The sequence below is a fragment of the Pocillopora damicornis genome, chromosome 9, assembly GCF_964200805.1.
Source record: "Pocillopora damicornis chromosome 9, jaPocDami1.2, whole genome shotgun sequence".
Lineage (NCBI taxonomy): Eukaryota > Metazoa > Cnidaria > Anthozoa > Scleractinia > Pocilloporidae > Pocillopora > Pocillopora damicornis.
In genome coordinates this window covers 2,023,655-2,049,981 of record NC_142678.1, presented here as the reverse complement: position 1 = coordinate 2,049,981, position 26,327 = coordinate 2,023,655, and the positions used below count along the sequence as shown (strand labels likewise).

The window sequence follows — 26,327 nt, the reverse complement described above, 5'->3', positions numbered from 1 at the left end:
TAAAGTTTGTTATGATCGGCTTTTTGGATTGAGTGGTACACTAATGTTTAAAATCAGACACTAGTGTCTAAAATTGGTCACTGCGTAGTGTCTATACTTGGACACTAGTGCCTAAAGTCGGTCACTAGTGTCTAAAGCCGGTCATTAGTGTCTAAATTCGGACACTAGCGTCCAAAATCGGATACCGTCCAAAATCAGACACTAATATCAAAAGTCTGTATCAACTGTTTTTTGATTATCGTAAAAAGGTGTTTGTTTGAGTTAAGAATGCCCCATTGAGTGGCCCTGAATTGTCCAAGAAGACCGCTTATTGATGGAAGAAAGAGTTCGAGACTGTTCAGTCACAGCTGGGTTACTCTTTGGAAAAAGTAATTAAGATCATATACTCTTGTTAATGGATGACGTAATATAAGTTTCTGGAGCATACGTTTCCCTTAAGATCCCATTGGTATCGAATTCAAACTCTCAAAATTCCTCCAAGCACGATTAATTAGGAGAAAACTCGCAAATTTGGCATCACATTACTTATAAGCTTGCGATAATTTCTGGAATCAGAGCTTGTACTTTTGACTTCCCCCGAGGCTAGATAGGATTTGTCTAACTTTAGATGGATTTAGCCACAACAAAAGCATGAGTAGCTTGACCCTGAATTTTTCATCAAAGAAATTATTCTAAAAATGACGGCAATTTCTTACCTATTGCATAAAAACACAGGTCTCTTGTTTGCACGTAACAGAGCCAACAAGATAGGTCGCTGTCAAAATTAAGCAACACAAGCCTTGCTTATCAGGATGTTTTCAATCCTTTTATATTCATTCCTACTCCTGCTCGCTTTGTGCCCCTCGGCCTGTGGACATCTTCGAGCAAATTGTTCGTCCGGCATGAATGTTTCAAATGTCCAGAGTGGTGTGATAATGTTAAAGTTTGATATGATCGGCTTTTTGGATTGAGTGGTACACTAATGTTTAAAATCAGACACTAGTGTCTAAAATTGGTCACTGCGTAGTGTCTATACTTGGACACTAGTGCCTAAAGTCGGTCACTAGTGTCTAAAGCCGGTCATTAGTGTCTAAATTCGGACACTAGCGTCCAAAATCGGATACCGTCCAAAATCAGACACTAATATCAAAAGTCTGTATCAACTGTTTTTTGATTATCGTAAAAAGGTGTTTGTTTGAGTTAAGAATGCCCCATTGAGTGGCCCTGAATTGTCCAAGAAGACCGCTTATTGATGGAAGAAAGAGTTCGAGACTGTTCAGTCACAGCTGGGTTACTCTTTGGAAAAAGTAATTAAGATCATATACTCTTGTTAATGGATGACGTAATATAAGTTTCTGGAGCATACGTTTCCCTTAAGATCCCATTGGTATCGAATTCAAACTCTCAAAATTCCTCCAAGCACGATTAATTAGGAGAAAACTCGCAAATTTGGCATCACATTACTTATAAGCTTGCGATAATTTCTGGAATCAGAGCTTGTACTTTTGACTTCCCCCGAAGCTAGATAGGATTTGTCTAACTTTAGATGGATTTAGCCACAACAAAAGCATGAGTAGCTTGACCCTGAATTTTTCATCAAAGAAATTATTCTAAAAATGACGGCAATTTCTTACCTATTGCATAAAAACACAGGTCTCTTGTTTGCACGTAACAGAGCCAACAAGATAGGTCGCTGTCAAAATTAAGCAACACAAGCCTTGCTTATCAAGATGTTTTCAATCCTTTTATATTCATTCCTACTCCTGCTCGCTTTGTGCCCCTCGGCCTGTGGACATCTTCGAGCAAATTGTTCGTCCGGCATAAATGTTTCAAATGTCCAGAGTGGTGTGATAATGTTAAAGTTTGTTATGATCGGCTTTTTGGATTGAGTGGTACACTAATGTTTAAAATCAGACACTAGTGTCTAAAATTGGTCACTGCGTAGTGTCTATACTTGGACACTAGTGCCTAAAGTCGGTCACTAGTGTCTAAAGCCGGTCATTAGTGTCTAAATTCAGACACTAGCGTCCAAAATCGGATACCGTCCAAAATCAGACACTAATATCAAAAGTCTGTATCAACTGTTTTTTGATTATCGTAAAAAGGTGTTTGTTTGAGTTAAGAATGCCCCATTGAGTGGCCCTGAATTGTCCAAGAAGACCGCTTATTGATGGAAGAAAGAGTTCGAGACTGTTCAGTCACAGCTGGGTTACTCTTTGGAAAAAGTAATTAAGATCATATACTCTTGTTAATGGATGACGTAATATAAGTTTCTGGAGCATACGTTTCCCTTAAGATCCCATTGGTATCGAATTCAAACTCTCAAAATTCCTCCAAGCACGATTAATTAGGAGAAAACTCGCAAATTTGGCATCACATTACTTATAAGCTTGCGATAATTTCTGGAATCAGAGCTTGTACTTTTGACTTCCCCCGAGGCTAGATAGGATTTGTCTAACTTTAGATGGATTTAGCCACAACAAAAGCATGAGTAGCTTGACCCTGAATTTTTCATCAAAGAAATTATTCTAAAAATGACGGCAATTTCTTACCTATTGCATAAAAACACAGGTCTCTTGTTTGCACGTAACAGAGCCAACAAGATAGGTCGCTGTCAAAATTAAGCAACACAAGCCTTGCTTATCAAGATGTTTTCAATCCTTTTATATTCATTCCTACTCCTGCTCGCTTTGTGCCCCTCGGCCTGTGGACATCTTCGAGCAAATTGTTCGTCCGGCATGAATGTTTCAAATGTCCAGAGTGGTGTGATAGAGATCAAAGGCACAATATCCACCGAAAGCTATCCGCAGCTATCTTGTGTTTTGAAGCTGGACAAACTCGGGAGCTTTTTACGCATGAAAGCTAAAAGGAATGACAAGAAGAAAGGTGAGGGCATAACCAGTTTGATAGAGTGGTCTGACCTTCTTTTAGGAGAGCGAAGTTTTGTTGACTTTTGGTTTTGATGAAGATACAAAATCTCTCTTTCTGTATTGATTTATTTCCTTGATTATTCTTTAGTAATCCGAATGTGTTTTCGAAATTTCTGAAAGTGGTAACCATTATCAATTAAGGACTTTGGGGCTTTTCTTGAAGCAATTCACTGTTTACACAGATCAGGGATCTTTCTTTCGAGACTTGAAATTAAACTTTTACTGAATCGCCACTCATGCATTCATCGGGGTGGTCGCTTCTTACGAAGGATCTTTAATTCCTGCGCATTATTGTTGTGGCATTCCACCAATAAAAAAAATGCCAACTTTAAACTTCTAGCGATTTCAGGATAGACTGTCCTTGAAAGAGTATAAACGAATCTAGCGTTCCTGCAAGAAACCTGAAACACATCACCTTAGCTCCTGCCGTTCTTGCACTTAATTTTGTTTGACTAATTCGCTTCTGACTGCACAACTTATTTCAGATGTCTAATGTTTATCCAGCCTGTACACCCGTATTGCGAGTCCAAAAATCTTACAGTTTCCAATAGTCAGAGAGATCTGTTGCTATTTGGAAAGGTCTCGTTTCGCTGAATTTGTTTTCGACAGTTTGATTTAATCTTGCTCAGTGATCTCAAGTACGCAGACAGCTCTTTTTATTATTATTACTATTTCACAGCCTGCGGTGACTTACCAGCTCGATAGGGTCAGTATCACCTCCCTCCTTCTTCCCCCTTCTCCCCCATAAGTCTGATTGCCTAAACAGATTCTTCCTTTCTATTAGTTTCTTTTATTCCTGGTCTGGAGACCTTTAATCACGGCAGGTTAAAGTGGGAAGTAGAAATTAAGTCTCCAAATCTGTTTCCAAAAGAAACTATAAAAAGTAAGCGTATAGAGAAATAAGAGTAGATATTTGCTCTGATATGTGGAACTTGGTGTGATTTATGAAAAGAAAAACATTTGTACTGATAATAAATTATTTAAAACAAGACGAAAACCCATTATATCTAGGCTTTTGTCTTTCCAAAGTGTCATGTTGAGAATGAATAGGGCATAAAAACACCCGTCAGGTTTCTTGTTTGCACGCAGCAGAGCCAACAAGATAAGGCGCTGTTTACATAAAGCAACGTAAGCCTTGCTTTTTAGGATGTTTTCCATCCTTGTATATTCATTTTTACTCGTGCTCGCTCGGTGCCCCTCAGCCTGTGGACATCTTCGAGTAGATTGTTCGTCCAGTATGACAGTTTCAAATGTCCAGAGTGGTGTGATAGAGATCACTGGCACACTATCCACTGACAACTATCTGCAACTATCTTGCGTTTTGAAGCTGGACAAACCTGGGAACTTTTTACGCATGAAAACGAAAAGGAATGACAACAAAAAAGGTGAGGGTATAACCAGTTTGATAGAGTGGTCTTACCTACTTGTTGACTTTTGGTTTTAATGAAAATACAAAATCTCTCTTTCTATATTAATTAAATTCCTTGATTATTATTCTTTGGTGATCCGAAAGTGTTTTCGAAAGTGTTACCGAAAGTGGTGACTTATCAATTTAGGATCTTCCGGTTTTCCTGAAGCCATTCACTGTTTGCATTGAATCCGGGTGGTCGCCTCTCATGAAGGATCTTATTTCCGAAAATTACAGTTGGACCTGGGCATTATTGTTGTGGCATTCCACCAATAAACAAAAAGCCAACTCTAAACCTCTAGCAATTTCAGGATTAATTTTCAGGATAAATTCCACCAATAAACAAAAAGCCAACTTTAAACCTCTGGTAATCTCAGGATAAACTGTCCTTGTAACAGTAAAAGTGAAACTAGCGTTCCTACAAGAAACTTGAAACACATCAGCCTAGCTCCTGCCGTTCTTGTACTTAGTTTTGTTTGACTAATTCATTTCTGAATGCGCAACTTATTTCAGGTGTCTATTGTTTACCCAGCCGTATTGTTTACCCGTATTACAAATCTAAAAATGTTTCAGATTCTAATAGTCAGAGAGATCAGTAACTACTTGCAAATGACGGGTTTCGCTCAGTTTGTTTTCACTAGTTTGATTTTATCTTGTTCAGTGATCTCAAGTATGCAGACAACTGTTTTTTTTTAAATTTTCTTTCGCAGCCTGCGGCGACTTACTAGCTCGAAAACGGTCAATACCCTCCCATCAAATGATCCCATCAAGTGATCCGCTCACCACTTCTGGTTTGATTTATTTAGAGAATATGGGTCTGTGACCTTCCCTGAAATTCATTACAAAGTAGAGAGATTTGGATAAATGTGTGAGCTAAATTTCTCTCTTGAATTAAAAAAAAGAACGCAGTGTCTCCAGCAAGAAGCCCAGCTCGATTCAGCGACCAGTAGGCAAAATAGCCATTAGGGTGGATATTAACCCCACTGTAGAAGGCTCTTATGTAGTCTTATTATCATCTATTTTGGTAGTTGTTGATGTATTAATGTGCTAGATTATGCCTTTTATTTTTAGGTTTCTTGCACGTTTCCCTGTACCAGCGTTGTGACTCGTCTCTACTTGGTCATGTGGACCTTTCAAAGCCAACACCAGTTTGGAACACTCTAAGCATTTGTCCAACCACTTTGACCAATAGTGAAACTACGGGGGAGAAGTTGTTATCAGTGGTGGGAAACGACAATGGGCTTTCCTTCACAGTGCAAATAACCGAAGGTGCATCAGAAATTGCGCTTGATCAACCACACACAGTCAATGTCCAGGGAGATGAGGTGAGCGTGTTCCAGTTCATTTCACCTCAAGGTATCTCTGATAAACAATTAGACATCACGGCCACGTCTCAATCAAACGTTGCTGCCTATTTGAAGGTATCGCAGAACTGTAAAGAGGTCGATGTCCAGAAAGACCTCAAGAGCAACAAGAAGGAATCTCTTCGACTTTCCTTTGCAACAAAAGGACGGATAACTTTATCCAGCGTTTCTATTCCCCCTTTAACTGATTCTGTCTCGAAATGGTTCATTGGAATTGGTCTGAAGAACTTATCAGGTGACGTCAAACGTAGTGAGTCAAAAAGTGTTACATTAAAGTTGACAAGATCGTTTGATTATAGTTATACCACGCCTATTTTTGTCCTACTTTTTGTCTCATTTGTGGTTGGTATACTAGTTTCTATCGTTGCATATTATCTCTTCGAAAAGTCTCTCACCCAGGTAAAGCCTGGTAGAGGTGTCTGTAATTTGAATTTAAGAATTACATATCGCGACCTGTTGGAGGTAATCATAGATCACTGGTTTCCCTTTAGTAAAGTGACCAATTCCTTTTTCAGAGGTATTGTGGGTGCTGTGCATATGGTAGGTGTTTTTCAGTTCGCGTTTGAAAACTGGTATACGATGATTCAGGAAGGGGACAGAGATAATTGTTACTACAACGACTTTTGTTATAAAGTTGCATATCATGATATTCCGTTTAACTTGATGATAAGTAACTTACCCTATATAGTCCACAGCCTAATCTTAGTTGTGTGGGTACTGATGGTGGAAGCAAAGGTGAATCTTCGTCGCAAAAGCGGCAGAACCACCGAGGAGGCAGAAGAAATAAAAAATTGGTACTCTTTTTCTATTGGGTATGCGTTTTCCTGGGCTTTGTTTTTCCAGGGATTGTTTTCCACCCTTTACCACGTATGTCCAAACAGGTCCACATTTCAGTTCGATACAGCCTTCATGTATGTCATAGCTGGTTTAACTGTACTGTTGTTGTATAATGGCATTGACCAGAGTAATTATATTACTCCTGAGAATGTGAAATACCAAATCGGCGCTGGTAAATTTTTCTTAATTTTTACTATGTCTCTTTTTTATTTTAACCATTTTGATGTGCTATTTAACTCCTATGGGCTCAACACAGAAATGCAGACGCATTTCTTCTTATTCTTGATCCTTTGGTGGTTTATAATGTTTTGTTGGGCTTTCCGGGAATTAGGTATCTGGCAAAAGATTTGCAGTGGTAACGGTAAAGATAGACTTATGGCCTGTCTATTCATTACTTTGGTTCTCCCGCTATCGCTCTTTTTGATTTATTGGATGTACAGCGATTTGGCTCAAGCCTTTCTATGGATATGCATTTTATGGAGCGTCATTGCAATCGTAATTAGGTTTTGGGTGAAGCTTTCCAATTTCGAATCTGGAGAGCTTTATGTCGAGGACATTGTAAAGGTTTTTTTTGACGTTCTCACCGTTATCATTTGGGTAATAGCAGTTTGGGTTTTCCTAGGGCGACCCACCACAGACAAAATGTCGTCCCCAGAAAACTCTCGTGACAAAAACGAAGAATGTGTCATTTTAGGATTTTTCGACTGCCATGACCTGTGGCATTTTTTATCTTCCTTTGCCCTCTTTATGGGTGCGTTTGTTATCATGTTTTTAAGTTCTGAACCTAAGCAAAGCCAGCAGGCAGAAGCACTACGGGAAAAAAGGACATTACAGGCTTAAACGCGAGGAAAATAAGAACTAGAAGCAGAAACTCCTGCATATGAGGATTTTTCAATTGAGTGTCAAAAGTGATCCGGGATTGCATCATCTTTGTATTACTTCGGTCTGTGATTACAAAACAAAAGTTAGTCATGACTTGTTCGCCCTCGAATTCCTGCGCTTTTAGTATTTTACCTGTTTTACGCTGAGTTCTTACTGGGTATTGATAATGTCAATCTTTGCTCATATTGACTGTTGTAATTACATGGTTTTGGATTTTGACAGCAATTGAAAAATGCTCTGAAAGACGTGGATATGTCTGGGGGATCTAAATGGGAGAGGGTGGGGGTGGGGGTGGGGGAATATACACTCCTTTACTTCTGGAATTTAACATCGGGTCTTTTAAGAAAGATATTATACTACCCTGCTTTCACTTTCAGAACCTGTTTAGAGCTCAGTCTTACCATGTGGCCCCTTCCCTTAGTAATGATAACATTGCTAGTGGGAGCAACGCATGATAAAGTTGAAGGGCAATTTGAAATTCAAATGGAAGCATAGGGGAAATATAGTTAGTGAGGGATATTAGGATACCGTAAACTCTAAGTATATTTCAAAAACTGAAACTCGTAGTAGAGAATTGCATGGTGTCTCTTTTTGTTCTCAAACCTGTTAAAAGCAGGAGAATCAATTCAATCAAGAGAATTATAAACAATGTAAATAACTTGCTTTTAGAGCTAATATCTGGCTATTTTAATAACTTAATTAAATGATCCATGTAGTAACTTATAACCAGCTGGAATTTGTAAACGAAGTATACTGTATTTGCATTCTTATATCAAGGAATGATTTTAAGACAAAGCTGTAATGGCCATTTGTAATTGTAATGATTTTTTTTCCTGGAACGTTCGTGAAGGTTTTTGTAAACTTTTTAGATTTTTATCTAAAAATTTTTAGAATTAGAGACAATCTTGCACATGTAAGAATTTGCCATTTCCGCACGTACTTTGGATCAACCAAGTCAATTCATTTAAAGCGACGTCTTTGATCAAGACAGCGAAAAGGGCCATTTAAGAAACGAAAAAAAAAACGAAATCGAGAAGTGTCGTAGTTGTTTAAAGCAAACCTTTCCCTAAAATATTGGCCATCAACAGAAAGTGAAACAAAACCTTCCTAGAAGTACTAATCTAGGTTATGTATATAGTACAAGTATATAAGTTTACTGTGGTATTATGTCAGTTTAACGATACTTTCGCTTTAGCTAAAGTTTACAATTAAAATAAAAGATTCTGGAATGAACAAAGCGTGAGATTGCATGGTTATTCGTGGAGAAGGGAACAGAAAGTGAGTCAACATATCTGGTATATGATTGGTAGAGTTATTTCCACCTAAGTGTCGAAAGAAGTCAGAGATCGTGCCAGAGCTCTGTTTTCATTCGCTCTATGATTAGCTCAGAAAAACTATTACAGAAGTTTTTCTTCGCATCCCTCATTATTTGGAGGCTTTTGGTGGTTTATTGTGCTTTTTATACGTTTAATATCCACAAAGGAGTATGCCGAAATGCATGTAACATGCTTTCATTCATTTTGGGTGGCCTGGTAGTACCCTTGGGGCTCTTTTTGTGTCTTTTGGTCACCGATCTGTCCCAGGTGTTTCTGTATACCTGGGTCATTTATAGCATCGTTGTTGCCTTCGCTAACCTTAAGCCCTGGAGAAAGCTGTGCTGTTGCTGTTGCAGTCGTCATTTTCTGGTTTGATTTGTTGAGAGAATATGGATCTGTGACCTTCCCTAAAATTCACTACTATGAAGAGAGATTTGGAGAAATGTGCGAGCTAAATGTCTCTCTTGAATTTAAGAATAGAACAAAATGTCTCCAGCAAGAAGCCCACATCGATACAGAAACCAGCAGGCAAGCGAACCATTAGGGTGGACATTGACCCCACATTAGTAGGCTCTTATGAAATCTTATTATCATCCGTTTTAGGAGTTGTTGATATATTAATGTGCTAGATTATCTCTTTTATTTTAAGGTTTCTTGCTCGTTTCCCTGTACCAGCGTGGTGACTCGTCTCTACTTGGTCATGTGGACCTTTCAAAGCCAACACCAGTTTGGAACACTCTAAACATTTGTCCACCCACTTTGACCTATAATCAAAACAGAGGAGAGAAGTTGTTATCTGTGGTCGGAAAAGGCAGTGGGCTTTCCTTCACAGTGCAAATAACCGAAGGTGCATCAGAAATTGCGCTTGATCAACCACACACAGTCAAAGTCCAGGGAGATGAGGTGAGCGTGTTCCAGTTCATTTCACCTCAAGGTATCTCTGATAAACAACTAGACATCACTGCCACGTCTCAATCAAACGTTGCCTCCTATTTGAAGGTATCACAGAACTGTAAAGAGGTCGATGTCCAGAAAGACCCACAGAGCATAGATTACAAAAAGGAATCTCTTCGACTTTCGTTTGTAACAAAAGGGCGGATAACTTTATCCAGCGTTTCTATTCCCCCTTTAACTGATTCTGTCTCGAAATGGTTCATTGGAATTGGTCTGAAGAACTTATCAGGTGACGTCAAACGTAGTGAGTCAAAAAGTGTAACATTAAAGCTGACAAGGTCGTTTGATTATAGTTATACCACGCCTATTTTTGTCCTACTTTTTGTCTCATTTGTGGTTGGTATATTAGTGTCTATCGTTGCTTATTATCTCTTCGAAGAGTTTCTCACCCAGGTAAAACCAGGTGAAGGTAATCTGGTCGTTAATAATCCTGATTTTAAAATTTCATATCGCGACCTGTGGGAGGTAATCAGATATCAGTGGTTTTCCCAACGTTCAGTGACCTATTCCTACATCACAGGTGTTGTGGGTGCTGTGCTTATGATAGGTGCTTCTCAGTTCGTGTTTGCAAAATGGGATAGGATGATTCAGGAAGGGGACAGAGATAATTGTTACTACAACGACTTTTGTTATAAAGTTGCAAATCATGATATTCCGTTTAACTTAATGATAAGTAACTTGACTTATATAGTCCACGGCCTAATCTTAGTTGTGTGGGTACTGATGGTGGACACCAAGGTGAATCTTCGTTGCAAAAGCGGCAGAACCTTCGAGGAGGCAGCAGAAATAAAAAATAGGTACTCTATTGGGTATGTGTTTTTCTGGGCTTTGATTTTCCAGGGATCGTTTTCCACCCTTTACGACCTCTGTCCAAGCAGGGTCACATTTCAGTTCGATTTGACCTTTATGTTTGTCATAGCTGGTTTACCTGTACTGTTGTTGTGTAAAGGCATTGAACATAATCGTTGTCTTTCTTCTGAAAATGTAAAATACATAAAAGACGCTACTTACTGTTTCTGTTCTCTCATTACGTCTCGTTTTATTGTTATGTACTTTGATGCGCTATCTAACTCCTTCTTCTCATTTACGATTATTTGGTGGCCTGTGATGGTTTGTTGGGCTTTTCGTAAATTGGAATTCCGCCAAAAGAATTGTAGTGATGAATTTGAATTTAGATTGAGGATTTTTTTAATCATTCTTGTTTTCCTGCTGATATCATTTGTGAATTACAAACTTGTATCCTTGTTTAGCGATTCGGTTACAGCGTCTCTGTATTCATTTACTGCCTGGTTCGTCTACATAGACATAGTTCGAGCTACGTTTACGGAGAAGCTTCCCAAATGCGAATGGCAGTGTGCTCGCTGTAATCACGACAAGGGCGCTTTACAAGCTCTCTTTATCTTTCTCACCCTAATCATTTTTGAAGCAACATTTTGGGTTTTCCAATGGCAACCCACAAACAAAACATCGTCGCCAGAAAACTCTCGTGACAAAAACGAAGAATGTGTCATTTTAGGATTTTTCGATTGGCATGACCTGTGGCATTTTTTGTCTTCCTTTGCTCTCCTTATGGGTGCGTTTGTTGTCATGTTTATAAGTTTTGAACCCGAGCAAAGCCCGCAGGCAGAAGCCCTACGGAAAAAAAAAGGCATCACAGGCTCAAACGTGAGGGAAATAAGAGCTAGAAGGAAAAGGGAAAAAATAGCAGAAACTCATATGAGGAGGTATACACTACTTTACTTCCGGGATTTAGCATCGCGCGTTTTATTATACTGCCGTACTCTCACTTTAAGAACCTTTTGTAGGCTCAGTCTTATCATATGGCCCCTTCCATTAGTAATGATGACATTGCTAGTGGGAGCAACGCATGATAAAGTTGAAGGGCAATTTGAAATTCAAATGGAAGCATAGGGGAAATATAGTTAGTGAGGGATATTAGGATACCGTAAACTCTCTCTAAGTATATTTAAAAACTGAAACTCGTAGTAGAGAGTTGCAAGATGTCTCTTTCTGCTCTCAAACTTTTTAAAAGCAGGATAATCAATTCAATCAAGAGAATTACAAACAAGCTGAATATAAATAACTTGCTTTTAGAACTAATATCTGGCTATTTTAATAACTTAGCTAACATTAGAAGCATTATAAGAGCTTCATTACTATACATCTTATTTAGAAGAATTATAAGAGCTTCATTACTACACATCTTATTTAGAAGCATTATAAGAGCTTCATTACTACACATCTTATTTAGAAGCATTATAAGAGCTTCATTACTACACATCTTATTTAGAAGCATTATAAGAGCGTTATTACTACACATCTTATTTAGAAGCATTATAAGAGCTTTATTACTACACATCTTATTTAGAAGCATCATAAGAGCGTTATTACTGTACATCTTATTTAGAAGCATTATAAGAGCTTTATTACTACACGTCTTATTTAGAAGCATTATAAGAGCTTCATTACTATACATCTTATTTAGAAGCATTATAAGAGCTTAATTACTATACATCTTATTAAGAAGCATTATAAGAGCTTCATTACTACACTTCTTATTTAGAAGCATTATAAGAGCTTAATTACTATACATCTTATTTAGAAGCATTATAAGAACTTTATTACTATACATCTTATTAAGAAGCATTATAAGAGCTTCATTACTATACATCTTATTTAGAAGCATTATAAGAGCTTTATTACTATACATCTTATTAAGAAGCATTATAAGAGCTTTATTACTATACATCTTATTAAGAAGCATTATAAGAGGTTTATTACTATACATCTTATTAAGAAGCATTATAAGAGCTTCATTACTATACATCTTATTTAGAAGCATTATAAGAGCTTTATTACTATACATCTTATTAAGAAGCATTATAAGAGCTATATTACTATACATCTTATTAAGAAGCATTATAAGAGCTTTATTACTAAACATGTTATTTAGAAGCATTATAAGAGCTTCATTACTATACATCTTATTTAGAAGCATTATAAGAGCTTCATTATTACACATCTTATTTAGAAACATTATAAGAGCTTTATTACTAAACATCTTATTTAGAAGCATTATAAGAACTTTATTATTACACATCTTATTTAGAAGCATTATAAGAGCTTTATTACTAAACATCTTATTTAGAAGCATTATAAGAGCTTTATTACTAAACATCTTATTTAGAAGCATTATAAGAGCTTCATTATTACACATCTTATTAAGAAGCATTATAAGAGCTTCATTACTACACATCTTATTTAGAAGCATTATAATAGCTTTATTACTACACATCTTATTTAAAAGCATTATAAGAGCTTTATTACTATACATCTTATTTGATTTGGAAAAAGTTAATCTCGAACCGGAATTACTATACATCTTATTTAAAAGCATTATAAGAGCTTTATTACTATACATCTAATTTAGAAGCATTATAAGAGCTTTATTACTACACATCTTATTTAGAAGCATTATAAGAGCTTCATTACTATACATCTTATTTAGAAGCATTATAAGAGCTTCATTACTATACATCTTGCTTAGAAGCATTATAAGAGCTTTATTACTATACATCTTATTAAGAAGCATTATAAGAGCTTTATTACTATACATCTTATTTAGAAGCATTATAAGAGCTTTATTACTACACATCTTATTTAGAAGCATTATAAGAGCTTCATTACTATACATCTTATTTAGAAGCATTATAAGAGCTTCATTACTATACATCTTGCTTAGAAGCATTATAAGAGCTTTATTACTAAACATCTTATTAAGAAGCATTATAAGAGCTTTATTACTATACATCTTATTTAGAAGCATTATAAGAGCTTTATTACTACACATCTTATTTAGAAGCATTATAAGAGCTTCATTACTACACATCTTATTTAGAAGCATTATAAGAGCTTCATTACTATACATCTTATTTAGAAGCATTATAAGAGCTTCATTACTATACATCTTATTTAGAAGCATCATAAGAGCTTCATTACTATACATCTTATTTGATTTGGAAAAAGTTAATCTCGAACCGGAATTCCTGGAAATAGCTACTTCTTATACTTTTGGTTCTTATCCAGCTCTTTTTCTAGGTCAATTTCATGTCGAATTCTCGATCAAGAAAGTAAGTCTTAATTAATAATTTAGCACGTACAACACCTCTTTCAATCAGGAGATTAAGATGTGTACTATTTGTACTTTTCATCTTCCGGACTGAATTTATAATCAGTTGCCTGATATGAATGGCAAACAGATCTCAAGGGGTGGTACTTAGGGTACGCCCTTTTTCCCTCCAATTCTCTGTTTATTCTGTTGCTATGTAAAAAACTTCAAGGGTTATTTTCTCTTAAGTTATTTTTTTTTTTAACTGAAATTCTAATTTACACAACAGTTTCTTTATAATATTTATGTTACCAATCTTGTTTTTGTTTTGGCCGATCTTAACCGCAAAAGTATGAAATTTTAGGTAGAAAGTCGTTTTGGAAAGAGTAAACAAACCAAAGGTACATACTTAGTATGCGGGAACTGTTATATGTAACTCAACGTGATTTGCTAGTGAACCGTCCTAGAAGTTCTAATCTAGGTTATACATGTAATACTAGTATACGAGTTTATTGTAGTATTATCTCAGTTTAACAATACTTTCGCTTTAACTGAAGTTTAAAAGAAGTAGAATAAAAGATTCTGGAGTGAACAATGCGTGGGATTGGTTATTCGTGGAGAAAGGAACAGAGAGTGAGCCAACATATTTTGTATTTGATTGGTAGGGCTATTTCCACCTAAGTTTCGAAACACTCAGGGATCTTGCCATAACTCTGTTTTTATTTGCTCTATGATTGGCTCAGAAAACTCCTGCCACCCTTTCAGCCACCAATCTGGTGGAAAACTGAAAAAAGCAGTCGTAACTTGCAGGTCACTTGCGTTTTCCTGAGATTCAAACAATCTGCATGGCATTACTCCTGGCTCTTACCGGCTGTGACCATATTTTCCTATGCTCTGATTGGCTGTTGTGATTGCAAATTGTTTTGGTTTGTGGTTACCCAGTTTAAATGTCCCAGTCTATAAAGGCACCAGCGACTGAATAAGGGGAACTTTCAAGTACTTAATCAGAGACAAATTACAAGATTCTGTTGATTATGTTGAATAGAGGGTTCTCAACCACCTGGAAAGGGGAAGGGGAGGGGGGGTGCCAACTGCTTTTGCCACTCATTGTACCTCACATGAAAAACAAGATTCATAGCATAATCATAAATGCATTTATTATCAGTTGATTATTATAATCACTGTCAATCTTACCAAGTCTTCCTTATTACTAAGTTCCAGTTTCTGCATTTCAACTTTAAGTTTTCTATCTGCACCTTTAAGGATAACAAACAGTTTACAATGAGGAAACAAAATGGAAACAAATTTTATCTCTGCTATAGAGATTATGACCAGCACATCAACAGATTTTCTCAAATTCAACACCGAAACTGGGCAGGCTTGCTGTACAGAAATCTGAGATCTTTCTAAAGATTTTGATTTTCTACCTACATTCATTTAAAGCTACACACACCACTCTTTCCCTTGGTAAACTCTGAGCTGACACAGTTGATCTGAACAAAAAGTGGGAAAAAAGTGGTTTTTTTTTTAGTGAGATGCAATGGTGCCATACTTAGTCCATTAAGAGGATGAAGAACATGTAGAAGACAAAAATTGTCAGAAACAGGTTACAAACCGCTGCTTAAAATGACAAACTCCTGCTCCCTTGATTGAATCCCACTCAAACTCATAACAATTAAGCAAGTTTACTTTGCTTCTGATGTATGAAACACCACTTGACATGGGAACATCTAAAATGGTTAAAAAACAAAAACAAAAGAAAGACTGTATAATTTATGCTAATTTAATTCTATTCAAGATGAAAAAAGAAAAACAGAAATCATTAATCAATTAGCAAAGAAAAGTTAAAAATAAAAACTTATTTCCAACATTCTGTCAGCTGGTCGGTTGTTTTTCCACTCTTCATATTTTTCAGATTCTTGGACTTGAAGTTTTCTCTTATAAGAGCACAGCTTCATTGTGTCGGAGACTTTGATTCGTGCGTGACACATGTCAGATGATGAGTACGAACACTATGGACATTGAATGGTTTACATAATTAACGCAACCTTGAACGACCCTTTTAAATCAGTACTCGGCAACAACCAATCCAAATGTAGAAAATATCGTATAAGAGAGTGATTTCTTACAAATTTTGCAGAGTAGCTTTTACACACCTGATGTAAATAAGCGAATACGAGAGCGAAATAAAACAGTTTAATTGAGTCTCGTTCGTCAGAGTTCTATCCCTAGTAAACAGGACAAAGTTTACAAAACGTGGCACCTCCGACGGGACAATTCTGAAGGATAACAGTAAGGACAACTGTTGCGAGTATAATTTTAGTCCTGATTTTCCGCCCGTGCGAAGATTGCGGAGATGGAAGCGACTGAAGCGAATCTAGATATCAAAGTAACACAGCTTAAAATGAGCATTGGTAAAACGAACACCATCGTAGAAACAGGGAAGTCAGAAGCGATCGAAAGACATTTGTCCACCCTGCGGTCCCTCAGTAAAGAACTAAATCGAATGCGGATAGAAGTAGAAGCGACAAAACTAGGTGCGAAAGAAGAAATTGCCGACATCGAGGCGTGGAACAGCGGAATCGACGCACAACTGGAAAAAGCGGATTGCGAAGTGGATAAAATGAGCACGTGGATCGACGACCGCAAAAGAGAAGCAGAAGCAATTGTCAAGCAAGAAGAACTTAAGTTTCACAAAGCGAAGATAGAGATGCAGGCAGAAATCCAAGTTGAGCCACACCCCCAACAAGCGACGACGACGCCAAGCGACATACAAGCCAAGCTGCCTAAACTGATGATAACGAAGTTTGACGGTACCTATATGGACTGGCCACGATTTTGGGGACAGTTCACAGAAGCAATCGAAAAAACGGGCGCTCAACCGATCACGAAATTTACCTACCTTCGAGAACTACTGGATGTCAAAGTGAAAAGAGCAATAGAGGCGTTGCCCTTCACGGCTGAGGGATACAATCGGGCGAAGAGTATCCTAAGCGAGAGGTTCGGAAAGGAGTCAGAAATCGTCAAAGCTTACATCAAAGAGATTCTGGATCTCCCCTCAATATCAAGCCCAAACCCGAGAAAAATTGGTGAATTTAGCGAAAAGCTAACGTACTGTGTGCAAGCCCTGCAGACACTAAACAAACTGGAACAAGTCAATGGGGCAGTGTCTATGACACTAGACAAATTGCCAGCGATCCGCGGAGATCTCGTCCGGACCGACCCCGACTGGGAAAGCTGGGACTTTGCAAAACTTTCAGAAGCAGTTCGATTGTGGACCAGGAGAAATCCAATGGATATAAACCAGCGTGAGCGTGAGCAAGAACAGCAATCAACAAAATGGAACGTACGCCAGCAAGCAAGAATTTACCACACGCGTCGGGACGCCGATGGTAAACCCCGCTGTTGGCCTTGCGTTTACTGCGGCGAAGATCACAAAGCCATCGAATGTACAAGAGTGACACATGTCGCTGATCGCAGACAAATTTTACTAAATAAGCGTTTATGTTTCAATTGTGTGTCTGGGAACCACCGCGCGTTCTATTGTCCGAGCAAATCAGCCTGTCAACGCTGCCATAAGCATCACCACACGTCGATTTGTGACACACCAAACCCGACAAGCCAAGTTAACCAGCCACTAGCACATGGGGTCGCTTTGACAACAAACCAAACTGGAGAGGGTCTGTTCCCAGTAGTCATCATAGAGGTCAACGGAATTAAATGCAGAGCGCTTATCGATTCTGGAGCCGGCAGTTCGTACGTGTCGGCAAAGCTGATCGAACTACTTCGCTTAAAGCCAACCGATGTCCAGACAAAAACGATCGATATGCTGATGTCCTCTAAAATTGCCAAACTCGAAGTCTACGATCTCGAATTAAGATCTGTCAACCATCAATTTTCGCTGTCCGTCAAAGCTACCGAAGTGAACAAGACAGAGTTGTTGTCTATTGAAAACCCTAATTATCGCACGCTAATTGAGAAGCACCCACACTTGAAAGGCGTAAATGTTTACGATGATGACACAAAAGCGTCTCTTCCGGTTCACGTGGTGCTTGGCAGTGGGGAGTACGCCAAAATTAAAACGGAAACAAAGCCAAGAATTGGACAAGAGAATGACCCTATCGCAGAACTCACCAAATTCGGATGGTTTCTGATGTCCCCGGGAAAGGAGTTTGACAAAAACACCATGCTTCTCACCCAGACAAGTCAAAGCAACTACGAAGATCTGTGCAGATTGGACGTCTTGGGATTGCGTGACATAGCAGATCATGACCAGTCGATGGTACTTGATGAGTTTAAGGAACGCCTAACACGCTCGCCAGAAGGCTGGTACGAGACCACCCTCCCATGGAAAGCTAACCACGCAGAACTGCCCTCAAACAAGGAAGGTAGCTTAAAACGACTCAAGAACCTCAGTAGAAAACTTCAACGCGAGGAACTGACGGCTCAATACGACGCGATAATTCAAGAACAGCTGGCAGAAGGCGTTCTCGAAAAGGCACCCCCTGTTTCACAGCCACAGAAAGGGTTCTACATCCCTCACAAGAGCGTGATTCGCAAGTCCGCTGAAACTACAAAGATGCGGATCGTCTATGACGCCTCTGCCCGAGCGACACCCGATTCACCATCACTGAATGACTGTCTGTACCCAGGGCCTGCGCTGCAAAACAAACTATGGGACGTTCTAATTCAGCAGAGAGCCTACCCAGTTGTCCTAGCGGGAGACATTAAGAAAGCCTTCTTACAAATCCGGATTCACGAGAGTGAACGAGATGCCCTCCGTTTTCACTGACAAACAGATTCGGACTCAGAAGTGCAGACATTCCGGTTCACGAGAGTACTCTTTGGGCTCGCCCCCTCACCCTTTCTACTAGGTGGGGTTCTTGAATGCCATCTCGATACCTGGGCGGAGAAATACCCGGAGGAGGTAGAGCGGCTACGCCGAAGTTTCTACGTAGACGACCTGTTGACAGGCGGTCAAGACGTACAGCAAGCAAAAGCACGAAAGGAGGTGACGCAAAAAATTATGAAGGATGCCACATTCGAGTTACACAAATGGCACTCGAATCATGCACAGCTGGAAGATGACACCCAACCTGCACAAGGAGAGGAAGTTGCCCAGCCTACGTTACCTAAAAACAGCGCCCAAGCCACATCAAGCGAAGATCAGTCTTATGCAAAACAACAGTTACTAGTCAAGCCAAGTGAGTCAAAGCTATTGGGCGTAAAATGGGACAAATTCGAAGATACTATCGCCGTGCAGTTACCAAGCGCGAGTAGTGCACCGACAAAACGTGAAGTACTGGCCAAACTAGCGAAAGTGTACGACCCCCTTGGCTTAGCGTCCCCCATTACACTGCAAGGGAAGCAAATCTACCGAGAAGCGTGCGACTGCAAAGTATCATGGGACGCACCTATCCCAGAGAATCTGAAAATACGCTGGCAAAGGTGGGAGCAGTCACTTCCGGCGGAAGTAACCACTCGAAGACCCTTAGCACCTTATCAACAACCAGTCATCTCCGCTGAGCTGCATGTGTTTGGGGATGCGTCGACTTATGGGGTTGGAGCAGTGGTGTATTCAGTCGTACGCCAAGAAGATGGAATCACTCAAACCCTGGTTGCAGCAAAAGCAAGATTAGCCAAGAGAGAACTAACCGTCCCCAGGTTGGAGTTAGTCAGCGCTCACATGGCTACCAATTTAGTCATCAACGTAAGAAACGCTCTAAAAGAACTACCCAAACCCATGATCTACGGTTGGCTGGACAGCACCGTCGCCCTCCACTGGATTGTAGGAAATGGTCAGTACCGACAGTTCGTCTCTAACCGCGTGCAAAAAATAAGACAATACCCACAGATCCAGTGGAGACACGTGCCCACTACCGATAACCCAGCGGACCTGGCGAGTCGAAGAGGCCAGGTAACCAATGCGGAGCTTTGGTGGAATGGCCCAGCGTGGCTACGTAATCCTGAAATGTGGCCAGAGAACCCGGTTACCGTGAAATCCGAAACCTCAGAAGAAGAGGCAAAAGTCATCCGAGAAGTGCTAAGCCTAGCAAATGAGAAACCTGAACAAGAACGGAACGTGTTCGACGAACTCCTAGAACGCCATGATTTACGCCGAGCTCTTCGCATCCAAGCTAGGTTGCGACGGTTCACCACTCACAGGGTGCGCAAGGGACCTCTTACTAGCGAAGACATTCAAGAGACCAAGAACTGGTGGATAGAAAGAGTCCAGTCTCAAGATTTACAGAAACCGCACTTTGAACAGACCAGGCAGAAACTCAACCTCGTTTCCAATGCAGATAGAATTCTCGAATGTCATGGAAGAATTCAAGGAAAATACCCGGTGTACCTGCCAGCAGACGCCGTGTTTACGAGGAAGCTTGTACAGAGGATTCATGTCGAAACCTTACATGGAGGAGTGGCCCTTACCATGGCAGCGATTCGTGAACAGTACTGGATCCCAACCCTGAGACAGCTAGTGAAGTCTGTGCGATCTGCTTGCTGGGGCTGTAAACGTTTCATAGCTTCACCCTTAACAGTACCACCCCCTGGACTACTGCCTACAGACCGTACAGATGGTGGAACAGCCTTCGAAGTTATTGGCACGGATTTTGCTGGTCCTATCAAGTATAAACAACGCAAGAAGGGCGAGGAGAAAGCTTACTTGGTTATCTTCACGTGTAGCCTGTCCAGAGCCGTGCACCTAGAATTATTGTCTAGTCTGGAGACAAGCAATTTTATTACCTGTCTTAAACGCCTCATCGCTCGCCGCGGTAGACCGCGCGTTATCTACTCAGACAATGGAGGCACCTTTATCAAGGCTGCGAAATGGCTTCGTCAATTGCGAGGAGATGAGCGCCTCCAAAGTCTCCTTGAAGATTACGACATAACCTGGAAATTTAACTTGAGCCGGGCTCCTTGGTGGGGAGGTCAATTCGAGCGGTTGATTGGAGTCGTAAAGTCCGCCATGTACAAAGTCATTGGGGGAGAAGCACTTACCTGGACTGAGCTGAGCGAGGTACTGCTCGACGTGGAAACACAAATCAATCGACGTCCATTAAGTTATGTAGAAGATGATGTCGAGCTACCAACACTTACACCGTCAACATTCCTGTTTCAGCGAACGAGTCAGCTGCCAGAAGAGAAAACAGGGAGGATCAAAGACCTGGACCTACGCAAACGCGCTAAATACCTCAGGAACTGCAAGAACAATCTCTGGAGGCGGTGGCAGAGAGAATATTTAACAGCTTTAAGGGAGCGGCACAACCTGACACACAAAGCGGCCAAATTTCAGCCAAATGTTGGAGATGTCGTAACTATAAAGACCGAAAACAAGAATCGTGGGAGTTGGCCACTGGCGATAGTAAACAAAACCTACCCCGGGAAGGACGGAATCATCCGCGCAGTTCAACTCAAGACAGCAAACGGCATGTTAGAGAGGCCTGTTCAACACCTGTACCCTCTTGAGCTAAACTGCGACCAGGCTTGTGAGACACATGCAGACACTCCCACAGCAGATTTGAACCCAAACGCACTAGTTTTCAGGCCGAGACGGGATGCTGCAGTTGCTGCCAGAGCCCGAATCCAGGACCTTGCTGAAGATGAACAATGAATCACAATTTCCTTTTCACTGAACTTCAAAATTGTGAACTTAATTGAAACGTTTGATTTATAGAGAACTTTTTCGTTTAGTTGAATTCGTTAAGTCTCCTAGGTGAATGCACCCTTGCACGCAATGTTGCATGGGGGAGTGTGTCGGAGACTTTGATTCGTGCGTGACACATGTCAGATGATGAGTGCGAACACTATGGACATTGAATGGTTTACATAATTAACGCAACCTTGAATGACCCTTTTAAATCAGTACTCGGCAACAACCAATCAAAATGTAGAAAATATCGTATAAGAGAGTGATTTCTTACAAATTTTGCAGAGTAGCTTTTACACACCTGATGTAAATAAGCGAATACGAGAGCGAAATAAAACAGTTTAATTGAGTCTCGTTCGTCAGAGTTCTATCCCTGGTAAACAGGACAAAGTTTACAAAAATTGCACTCCGTCATACAAAAAGAAACAAAACTACACCTATATGTTGTTACATTTCAAATGCTTCTAGTTACTTCATAATTTTCAGCTACTTCCTAAACAAATTAAAACCATCCCTTGATTAGAAGAGAAAACAATGCCTCCCAAATCATGCAGACAACTGTTTATAACAACAATAGAACTGGGTTTGCACCCTTTTTTGGAGACAAATTTCAACAAATTTTCCAGTACTTTTCCAGAACTCAAACTGATTCTTCCAGGACTCTAAATTTCACCTTCAACCCTTTCAATCCCAATTAGATTTCAAAATCAATTCTTGTTACAGTCTACAAACATTTTCATAACCTAAAATCTGAAAATGTTGTTGCTTGAGTTAAGCAGATTTGTAAGACTTTCCAAGACCTGTAGTCTTTTCCAGGACTTTCCATTCCTAGAAAATTTCAAAATAAAATTCCAGGACTTTCCAGGTTTTGCAGGACCTGTACAAACCCTGATAGAAAACTTAAGTAAGAAATATGTCCTTACTTTTAAATGTTTGCCTTCAAATTTAGCAGCCTCTAATGGTAGGCACATCATTTCCAACAAATATGCCTGCCCTGAAAACAAAACCAGGTGGATTAAAAATCTAAGCATCCTAGACAAGCTTTTTAATTCAGTTATGATTCCATTTTGATTGAGAACTGGAAAAGTGATTTCTACATGTCACTACACAATCTCATTCATGGGGAAAGTCTTTGTCAGCAATTACTTTCAGTTTACAAATAAAACCTGAAGAATCATAATTACAGGTAATTTAGTGTTAACAACTGGGTTGAAAACGTAAATTAGCCACCGTAAAGGATAAAAAAGCTGACGTTTCGAGTGTTAGCCCTTCACTATTGCTCTGACGAAGGGCTAACGCTCAAAACGTCAGCTTTTTTACCCTTTACGGTGGCTAATTTACGTTTTCAACCCAGTTGTTAACACTAAATTACCTGCTATACTCTCTCACCGACACAGCACCACAGTTTCTTTAGAAACTCACCCCTTTATTCATGAATCATAATTACAGTCAACTATAGGTCAATAATTTTTCTCTTTGGACCCTTCAGGGTGATGAGAACCTAATTTCTCATATTAATATCAACTCTTAATTATGCTATGGTCATAAGAATAAAGAAAATGATCATTAACCAGAGGAGCTCTTGATTGTTAAATAAATTCTCCTTGTTGGTTTCTTTAGAAATAAATAGAGAACAGTGTGGAGAATATGTATACTGATGCTAGAGTTAAGAGTTAAGAGGGTTAGGTACCTTGATTAAGATAAGTTAGGGAGTCTTCTTCAAGTCTCCTTGTAGGAGAAGTTGCAGCTTTCAAAATGTACCTGAACCTGTAACTCAGACTGTTGACAAAAGGTAAAAATAACAAACACCTAAATGATAGAACAATGTATTTACAGTACCACAAGCTACAGGCAACATTACTAACTTCATTCCTTTCTATAAAGAAAATCAAATCTACCCAGTAACTAAGAAAAATAATTTTCATAACTCAAGTTTAATGCAGACCTGAAAAATCAGTGTTCGATTTTTAAGCATATGAGGTGAGCTGTAATTGCAGAAATTGCAGAACGGAAGTCTGCAGATTTAGGCTTTGGCAGATTTTACCCTTTAACCTCTAAGAGTGACTAGCATCTAGATTCTCCTTACAATATCATCCCTGAATAAAACAGTAATGTCATGAGAATGAAGAAAATGATCACCAACTGAAGAAGCTCTTGATTAGTTGACAAATTCTCCTTGTCGGCACATCAGGAAATGTATAGAGAACAGTATGGAGAATACACGAGCTGATGTGCCTCCAAGATACTAGTTAGGTGTTACTACCAAATGAGTAATCCAAGCCACATGTGGGAGTGCCCTGAATTTTAAAGAGTTCATCTCTTCCGTAAAGAAATCTGATCAAAATTTTTTAATGAAATAAATTTTATTTGACTCATGGATTAAAAATTAGGCTAAGGAACAATTCTCATTGGCAGGTTGAACTGAAATGCAAGCAATTGCAGAAAAGAGGCTTGAAAAAATCAGTACCAAACTTCCTTTCTACAATCTATCAATCTGCAAAATGAAACTGACAATGGAATAAACATCTTTTTTAATTGAAAGTCTTAGGGATATACAAGGAAATTTTTACATCATCATCTTCCTAACAAAACATCTGTTTATTTCATTTTAGAACCATTTAGTAGTCAATTTAGCTGGAGCAGTACACACCAGAATCAATTACTCCAGAAAGTCACAAGGTTAATCAGTGTTTTCCCTTATTCTGGGCATGACAGGTACAGTGTAAAAGAAATTTTTAAACCAGTAGAGCAATCCTATTAACCTGTTTGAATTTCCAAGAATTTTTATTAGTTGTTCAGTTTGGTAGTTAAAAAGGGTGCTTCAGGCTGCAAATGTAACCAGTTACATGTAAAGCCTGAAAAGGAGAACACTGTTACAAATGAAGATGTGAAGATGCTTGGTACTTACCTATTAACCTCTAAGCTTCCAGCAGATGACATTGGTGAAGACTGCGTTGGAGGTGACAGGCCACAAGCCATAAGAGTTTCCTGCTTTGTTTGGAGGGCAGGGTCTAAAGAATTCACCCCATTGGTTACTCTAGGACAACGCAAAAATTGAAAAATTCAACTAAAAGTAATAGAAGACACGGCTAACACCAAGAACATGCAACAGTTTCACCAGAGTGATATTCCAGGCTCCAAGAGGGTTACCAGAAGGATTGACAAGTTCTTTTCCTTGCTTGTTAAGTTTCCCTCTCTGCCATTTTAGTTAACCCTTTCACCCTTAAGAGTGATTGTTCTCTATTTTCTCTTTACAATTTCACCCTTGAATCAAATGTAAAGGTCAGGAGAAAAGAGGAAATGATCACCAATTTAAGAAGCTTGTAATTGTCAAACAAATTCTCTTTGTCGATACCAAAGGAAATGTAAAGGGAAAAGTATGGAGAATATAGATGCTGGTTTAAGGAAATAAAGGGAGAAGTATTCTTTCCACACCCCCATTTGTTGATACTTACAGGTGGCTGGAAATAAGCTGAGGCTCAGTTGCCATGGTGACCTCATTTTCAAAGCTTTGAGGACAATTCACAAACTTAGACAAGCTTAATTTTCATTCTATATAATAAGTACCTGCAACATGAGGTTATCAATTAACCTAGCATAAACATAACATCAGGTCTATCAATTTTCCTAACACTGATAATGACAACGACATTGATGATGACAACTTGATGTTATAAACCCAGTTGATATACTCTCCCACTAATACAGTATCACAGTTTCTTAATGACTCACTTACTCTGTCACTGCGGAAGAAACAGAGCCAATGGTGTCCATGTTTAGGTGACTTCCTGGTGGCTCATCCTTGAAAATTGGCAAGTTAAGGACATCACTTTGAACAAAGAAAAAATGACATCAATTATTTGATGTTAACAATTATTAATTGATCCAAAACCAAATTCTCCAACCTACCATCATAAGCATTGTATGACAGACAGTAAGGAGAATTATCAATAAGATCTTGCAAATGAAAGGGGTCAAATTTTACAAGCATCCTGCATTCTCTGAAGGTCAGCAATGGAATCAAAGCCATTCATGAGGCTGAGAATGTAATTTTTTTCTGAATCAGTTGCTGCTGGGAAAAAAACTAAGATTTACTTTATCACAAATTCAAGCTATTTTGTAGATTTAAGATTTTCCCATGGCTCTCACCCGTCTTGTTATCATGATACATGTACAAGAGTAACATGTCATTCTGTTACATGCAAAGTTACATGAAAATAAATTCCATCCGCGCTTTTTTCGACACGATCTAGCCACAGAACGTTTTACAATCGGATGGAAAAATCTAAGCTCACATTCCTTATCGAAAAAAGATTAAGGCACTTTTTATAGAGAGCTCTGAGGGCAAAAATTAAAACATTACGTGTCAGTGAGTTGATCATTTTTCAAGTTATGTTCCATTTGATCAGAAGGTACACGGCGAGCATTCTCAGTTAGTATTTGAATTTTTTGTTATTCGTACCTCATGTTGTACGCGCCATCCGCCACATACTCGTTGCCAAGACCAGTCAGATTCAGTAATTCTGAAGCGAGTCCACCGTCCAAACCGCCATCCATGTCGTCTATTCGCCAGCTTGTATTACTAGCCATCTTGCGGCGAGTTTTACTGCATTCACCCTCACGAGTGCATCAGTTTGAGATCATCGATGCTATCTGACCCATTCACATATGAGTGGACAGGATATGTTGGTGACAAATTGGATAAGAACGCTGAAAGTTTTGCAGAATGACAGATCAACACGATTGAGAGCAACTTGCACATGTTCGTCTCAATTGTGGGGACTGGTACGAGACTAACCTCGTTTTGATATTCACGCCAAATAAACATAGGCATGCATAGCGTGCTACAGTGTGCTACAGATATTTGAAGACATCCTAAGAATTTTACTCCTCTAGGA

At 39.1% G+C, this 26,327-nt stretch overlaps 4 protein-coding genes across 4 annotated transcripts; 3 read left to right on the top strand and 1 right to left on the bottom strand.

The window, feature by feature from the left end:
* Positions 1-2,598: 2,598 nt before the first annotated feature.
* Positions 2,599-7,358, top strand: LOC149039601 (uncharacterized). Its single transcript, XM_089183149.1, has 2 exons — positions 2,599-2,865; positions 5,389-7,358. Exons 1-2 carry the CDS (start codon positions 2,628-2,630, stop codon positions 7,356-7,358), a joined length of 2,208 nt encoding a protein of 735 aa, XP_089039275.1. The 5' UTR covers positions 2,599-2,627.
* A 1,813-nt stretch (positions 7,359-9,171) lies between these two features.
* LOC149039600 (uncharacterized) lies at positions 9,172-11,581 on the top strand. Its single transcript, XM_089183148.1, has 2 exons — positions 9,172-9,244; positions 9,366-11,581. The coding sequence occupies exons 1-2, from the start codon at positions 9,172-9,174 to the stop codon at positions 11,579-11,581; spliced, it is 2,289 nt and encodes a 762-aa protein (XP_089039274.1).
* A 3,624-nt stretch (positions 11,582-15,205) lies between these two features.
* On the bottom strand, positions 15,206-26,212 carry LOC149039598 (upstream-binding protein 1-like). Its single transcript, XM_089181968.1, has 7 exons — positions 25,892-26,212; positions 25,166-25,258; positions 24,338-24,466; positions 23,120-23,208; positions 22,353-22,423; positions 15,394-15,508; positions 15,206-15,271 (listed from the first exon to the last, which is right to left on the bottom strand). Exons 1-6 carry the CDS (start codon positions 26,017-26,019, stop codon positions 15,464-15,466), a joined length of 555 nt encoding a protein of 184 aa, XP_089038094.1. The 5' UTR covers positions 26,020-26,212; the 3' UTR covers positions 15,206-15,271; positions 15,394-15,463.
* LOC149039599 (uncharacterized) lies at positions 16,130-21,779 on the top strand. Its single transcript, XM_089181962.1, has one exon. The coding sequence runs from the start codon at positions 18,805-18,807 to the stop codon at positions 21,391-21,393; it is 2,589 nt and encodes an 862-aa protein (XP_089038088.1). The 5' UTR covers positions 16,130-18,804; the 3' UTR covers positions 21,394-21,779.
* Positions 26,213-26,327: the final 115 nt, after the last annotated feature.